This window comes from Xenopus laevis, chromosome 9_10L (assembly GCF_017654675.1).
Source record: "Xenopus laevis strain J_2021 chromosome 9_10L, Xenopus_laevis_v10.1, whole genome shotgun sequence".
In the NCBI taxonomy this organism is placed as follows: Eukaryota; Metazoa; Chordata; class Amphibia; order Anura; family Pipidae; genus Xenopus; species Xenopus laevis.
Genome location: NC_054387.1, coordinates 63,709,080 through 63,715,443, shown reverse-complemented (window position 1 = coordinate 63,715,443; position 6,364 = coordinate 63,709,080). Strand labels below are relative to the sequence as shown.

Genomic DNA, 6,364 nt, shown 5'->3' with positions numbered 1-6,364 from the left:
TTTGACATCGCTCTGTGTCTCACTCGCGTGTGTAATTGCACCCCCAGCAGTACATACTTGTACATAACAACCCATCATAGCCCGATGCACCTGCACTGCCAGTGAAACAATGTTCAAAGACAAGACGTAAGGCATCTCCGCCGCAGCCCCCTCCCAGCTCCACCCCCAGGCTGATGTTTTGTACAGATGTGGATCAGAGAGAACAAAGGGCTTTAACCCCCCCAGTGCCAAATGCTGCAAGAGTCCGGGCTCGTTCTATTGTGCCGCCTGGGAACACTCCGGACTCGCGTCAGTACTATGCGCGCATGCGCAGTGCAGGGCGGGTACTTATAAAGCTCAGCGCAGCGCCTTGTCTCCAGACAGTGAGATTAGTCGATAGCGAGCGGCGAAGGGTCTTCTTATCTGCAGCCCTGGAGCAACACCCAGACATCATTGGATCTATTGCCAGCATGGACGGGGTAAGTCATAAGAATCATATTATTTTAGTGCGGGCACAACAGGGATGGGACGTTCTGCTGAGGTGCTGGGGACTCATGTGGATCTGATGTGACAGCGGGGCACTTATAGTCCCTTAGTATGGGAAGGGCATACTGGCATTTTCTGCATAAAGTATGGCACGGACGGCAGTGAGTGTGGCACAGCGATACCGCGGGGACTGTGCCCAAGTTGGCAGGAGGCTGTATGTGCCATGTGCTGGGCATTTGTACATAGCGGCACTCCCGGGACAATCAAGCGCAGGTACAGGGCACAGTGGATTCATTTAGGACCCCTTAAATGGGGTTAACTTAGCCTCTTTCACAAATACATGTTTATGTGCTTAAGTTACAGAGGTGCAGTGCACTATTTATATATATATATATATATATATATATATATATATATATATATATATATATATATATATATATATATATATATATATATATATATATATATATATATATACCCCTCTCAGAGGCAAATTAGAGAGGCTTCAAATGGATTTTTTGCTTTCCTCTGGTACAACTAGCAGTTAGGCAGGTTAAAATAGAGTTAAATTTTGAACTTACTGGTGTGTCCTTTTTCAATATAACTTACTATATTACTATGTATAAATATATATAGAGAGAGAGAGAGAGAGAAATTTAATTAGTTAAAGAGTACAGCATTATCCAGTGGAAATTTTTAACCATTGGAGTCGGCGCCTTTTTATTATTGGATTGTGCACCTTTCCATTCTGTCTTCCCCTTTTTCAAACAGCCTCCTCCTCTTGCTTTGCTGTATTCAAAATCTGTTGCTCTGTCCTCTCTCAGCCCAACTTCCCTTTCATGTAGCAAATCAGTGGACTCCCCTGTGCGTAACCCCAAAAGAAAGTTGTTCTGTTTATTTCAGCAGAGGAAACCACTTATTGCCACACCAGCTACATGTGTAGAATCCTTTAGCAGCCCAATCAACAGGCAGAGAGTGGCCGGCACTGCTGGGCAAGGATACAGTGGGGCACACCATCATGGTTGCCAACCTCTCTAGCGTCTCTCCTTTAGTAGCCACCCTGATGGTGTCTCTGTCTTGCCCCAATGAATCTATTAATTTATGTCAGTTGTTATACTGCATGTGGGTATTATTTCTGAAGTAAAACAGTGCCTCCTGTCTTAAAATGTTCCTGACACACTGAATGAAACATCCTGGTGGCACCTCATTTTGTATAATTGTACATAGTTTATTGCATTAGAGTCCATGGTATAGGACTATAAGAGAATGTCAAATGTGCTGAAACGCTATTCTGCATCTCATCTCACAGACTCTCTATTCTTGTCTCTTGCAGTTTTCTGGTGGCATTGATATCAATATATTTGACGGCAACTCCACGGAGAATGGGTCCGGTGACTTTGAGGATTTCATTGAGCCGTGTTTCATGCACGAGAACAGTGACTTCAACCGGATCTTTTTGCCAACAATCTATTCATTTATATTTCTGCTGGGCATCATTGGAAACGGACTGGTGGTGGTGGTCATGGGCTATCAAAAGAAATCCAGGACCATGACAGACAAATACAGACTGCACCTTTCTGTCGCTGACCTACTTTTTGTGTTCACCCTGCCCTTCTGGTCCGTGGATGCTGCTATTGGATGGTACTTTAAAGAGTTCCTTTGCAAGGCTGTCCATGTCATTTATACTGTCAATCTGTACAGCAGCGTTCTGATTTTGGCATTCATCAGCCTCGATCGCTACTTGGCCATTGTCCATGCGACCAACAGTCAAGGCTCACGGAAGATGTTGGCTGACAAAGTGGTATACGCTGGAGTGTGGCTGCCGGCTCTTCTGTTGACGGTGCCCGACTTGGTGTTTGCCAGAGTCAGCGATGAAAATGGTCAGTTTGTTTGCGACCGCATTTACCCCATTGAGAATCGGGAAACTTGGACTGTTGGGTTTAGGTTCCTACACATCACAGTAGGCCTTATCTTGCCTGGTCTGATCATTCTGATCTGTTACTGTGTCATCATATCCAAGCTTTCCCACTCCAAGGGCCACCAGAAGCGCAAAGCTTTAAAGACCACCGTCATCCTCATCTTGGCCTTCTTCGCCTGTTGGCTTCCTTATTATGTATGCCTCACTACCGACACATTCATGTTGCTTGGGTTGGTGAAGGGAGACTGCATTTGGGAGAACACCCTACACATGGCCATATCCATCACAGAAGCCTTAGCCTTCTTCCACTGCTGCCTTAACCCCATCCTGTATGCCTTCCTCGGGGCCAAATTCAAGACATCTGCTCAGAATGCTTTCACTTCAGTCAGCAGAGGCTCAAGCTTAAAAATATTATCCAAAAAGCGAGCTGGACTTTCTTCTGTCTCAACAGAATCGGAATCCTCCAGTTTTCACTCCAGCTAACAGTGCTTGGGGCCCATGGACAGATTTTATATGAAGCTAAAGACTGATCTCCATGTATATAGTTAATTTGCCATATGGATTTATATTGACTTATCTTTAATGACTATGAGACTTTCTTGCCTTATTTATAAGACCCCCCCCCCCCTTTATGTGCGTGTGTCTTGAAAGTAGGCGGGCCCTGTGAACTATTGATTGGTTCAAGATAAATTTGTTATCATTTTATATGAATTCCAAAGTAAGACTACCCAACGTTCAGATTCATAAATCATCCCAGTGTTAGCCAATGAGAACAATGGATTCTTCTTTTCTATTCACTGATGAATTAAATTAATTTTGTAATTTCATCAATTATTTCCAGTGTTTTTATAAGTAAATGTTGCAATGATTTGGTAGATATGAGCTGAGGTTTCTGCTGTTAGTTTAGGAAATCAGTGGTGAAGCTGTTGGTGTGTTGGATAAGTAGAAAGTTAGTTATTTTAAACTGGATTAGTATCTAATTGGGTGTAGAGGGTGATTTAAAGATCAGTGGGCTGTTTTTAGCTGTTGCAATTCACATTCTCCCCTGTGGATGGCTTCATATAAGACAAAGCTATCAAGTTAAGCTGCGCTTATAAGGTAAAAAGGCAAATGAGAATTGTACAACTGGATGAACTGATTTAGATATGTACCAATTTCAGACAATTCTCCGGCAAGTACTTGTGTTACTTTGTATCCGTAAAGGCACTTAAAAACTACATTATCATTTCATGTTATGACACCCACAGATCTCTAAGGTGTAGCACTGCACCTATTAAAGGGCTACCTTTTATTGTTTGGGCTGTCTGGGCATGCTGGGATTTGTAGGTTGTTCCCCATAAACCACGTTAAAGGAGGACATTAATTAATGTTCATTAATGTTGTATATTCTGTGTTTGTCAATAAAACCTTCTAGAATGAAATAACTGGTGGTCTGGTTTGTATTGCAGGGTGTACACTATCTTATCAAGATGGGGCAACTTATACTGACTATATGTATTGCTTTATAAAGCTACAATAATGGTGGGAACTGCTCTACTGGTTTCATCAGAGCATAATTAGTTTACAATAAGGTATATACTCTACTAAGGGCAGAGAAATCTGAACACAGAAGGAGAAATACCCTTGTGCTGTGATTTGCAATATGTCAGCCCCCACCACCTTGTACAAATATAAAACATGCACTCAGAATAAAATATAAACTCATACAGTACTGTATATTTTAGGGAAAACAGGATTTAAAAAAAGTATATTTTCCCTTTAACAACCCCACCCTTATATTTATAAAATGGATTGTGTGACCTTTCATTCATGCAAATGGCAAATCATTAATGGGAAAATTTCATGGGATTAGCCATGGGTCTGAATGGACAGGGGTGGGGGAATCTGATTAAACACCTTGCCATTACAGTATTATCCATGACACCCAGGATTAGGTACTGAGCAGGTTGATAAAGTCAAGTGGGCTAATCCAACCATGGATCATCACTTGTCATTTGTTAACAATACTCTAATGGCCCTGGCGGTGAAACTCCGGTCTCAAAATAGGAATTTATAAACAATTTGGTTTACAATTTAGTCGTTTGTAGCTTCTTCCCATAATGGCACTGAAACCAGAGAGTAATCAGCAATCAGCCGATTGAGCGGGACTGAGGGTAACATGCAGAACCGAGAAGAAATAAAAATAACGTGCCCCTACTTTTTAATAAAATTATATTTAAAGCCAGTTTTATGACCTGTATGACAATAACCATGCAGTCACTAGGCTAAGTATATATATATATATATATATATATATATATATATATATATATATATATATATATATATATATATATATATATATATATATATATATATATATATACTTAGCCTAGTGACTGCATGGTTATTTAACTTTGTGGTGACATAATATCTACACCTATTTAAATTAAAATAGGCATGGGTCCCTAAGAGGCTCTGGAATTCTCAGCTGGAATGACAAATAAAAGGCAGTGCCATTTGCACAATTTGCACAAACACAGATGTCCTCTGTTAACAAATGCACCAGTAGCCGGAATGGGAAATCCTTTTGGCACATATGGGGTTCCCAGAATAAAAAAAAAAGTGCCTCTGCTATAATGCCATTAGCTACAGCAGAAATATGACAGCAAGTCAATATAATATTAGGGGCTGTGTCGTAAGTACTAGGGAGAAAAAGTACTGTCTGGTGCAACCAACTGGCTCATTTGTATGAGTGAGAGGAAAGAAGGATCTAACAGGGATTTAGAATTATCTAAATATTCATTTAAATGTCAATTATTGATTTATTTATTGAGTTGTCTGCAAACTTACATTTTATCAGTAAGGTCAGTGGTGAGTAAACACTACAGAACTCATTAACTAAGTCTGAGCATTGAGTGCAAATGGCTTCTCCTAGGGTGTCGCCTGACCTATTTGTCCCATTAGCCAACTGGAAAATGATTCAAGACATCAATTTTATCACTGGGTGCTCCGTCATTTTTGGGCTGTGTACCATCTCCACATCATCCTGTATTAGTAGCCAATACCTCAGTGGTAGGCTGGGTCCTATCTCCATATCACCTTACAATGATCCCAATTAGCAGCCAATACCTGACTGACAGGCTTGAAATCATCTCAATATCACCTCCACAGGGCTCTCTATTATCAGCCAATACCTTAGTGGCAGACTGGGCACCATATTTCCCACAGCTGGGCACTAACCCCTATATCACCTCTCACAGGGCTCCCCATTAGCAGCCAATACCGCAGTGACAGGCTTGGCACCATATCACCTCCACCAGGGTTTACCATTAGCAACAAACGCCTCATTGTAAAAAGGAGCACCTTTTCAGGATCACCTCTCAGAGAACTCCCTATTAGCAGCCAGCACTAAATTGCCAAACCCCTGTCAGTGTATACCTTTGTGTCTATTATTTGGCGTAGTTCGAGGTTTAGCCCACAATTTCACCAAGTCAAGCAGCCATGGAGAGCGGGCATGGCCCGCCTGGGGCCCACGAGGGGCGGGCCATCTGTGTTTTTTCCCGGTGTTCCACTGGCCCAGTCCAGATAGATCAGCTCATTTGACAACCTCACCAAATTAGTGGATCTTATAGTGTATGGACATCTTTATTTTACAATAGCCGATCATTTTAAGCCCTATACTAAAATTTCCCCTGCCCACCTAACACTCACTGGTGTGAATTTTCTAGGTAAGTTTTCTCATTGGAGTGACTTTCAGCTCAGCATGTTCCATCAAGGAGGCAATCAGGGCTGTGTGAAGTTAAAGATGTGACCTGTTTGTTTCACACAATTTGTAATCCATGTCCAGCAGTGTGAAGGGGGTGGGCATTATGGCCCCCTATATTTTGTTCAGACAGACTTGTGTTGGTGCACATAGAGTTGCTGGACATTTTACCCAGTGCTATACATGGGTTTTTCAGGTACTAAACTCTACTTGAAAGCACCCGATATCCAGTT

At 41.8% G+C, this 6,364-nt stretch overlaps 1 protein-coding gene across 1 annotated transcript; it reads left to right on the top strand.

Annotated features, from left to right (window-relative positions):
• Window positions 1-384: 384 nt before the first annotated feature.
• On the top strand, window positions 385-3,807 carry cxcr4.L (C-X-C motif chemokine receptor 4 L homeolog; the record flags this gene model as incomplete). The annotated part of the gene is given in 2 exon segments (NM_001137581.1): window positions 385-458; window positions 1,802-3,807. Coding segments are annotated over 2 exon segments (1,077 nt in total). The 3' UTR covers window positions 2,870-3,807.
• Between the last annotated feature and the right edge of the window lie 2,557 nt (window positions 3,808-6,364).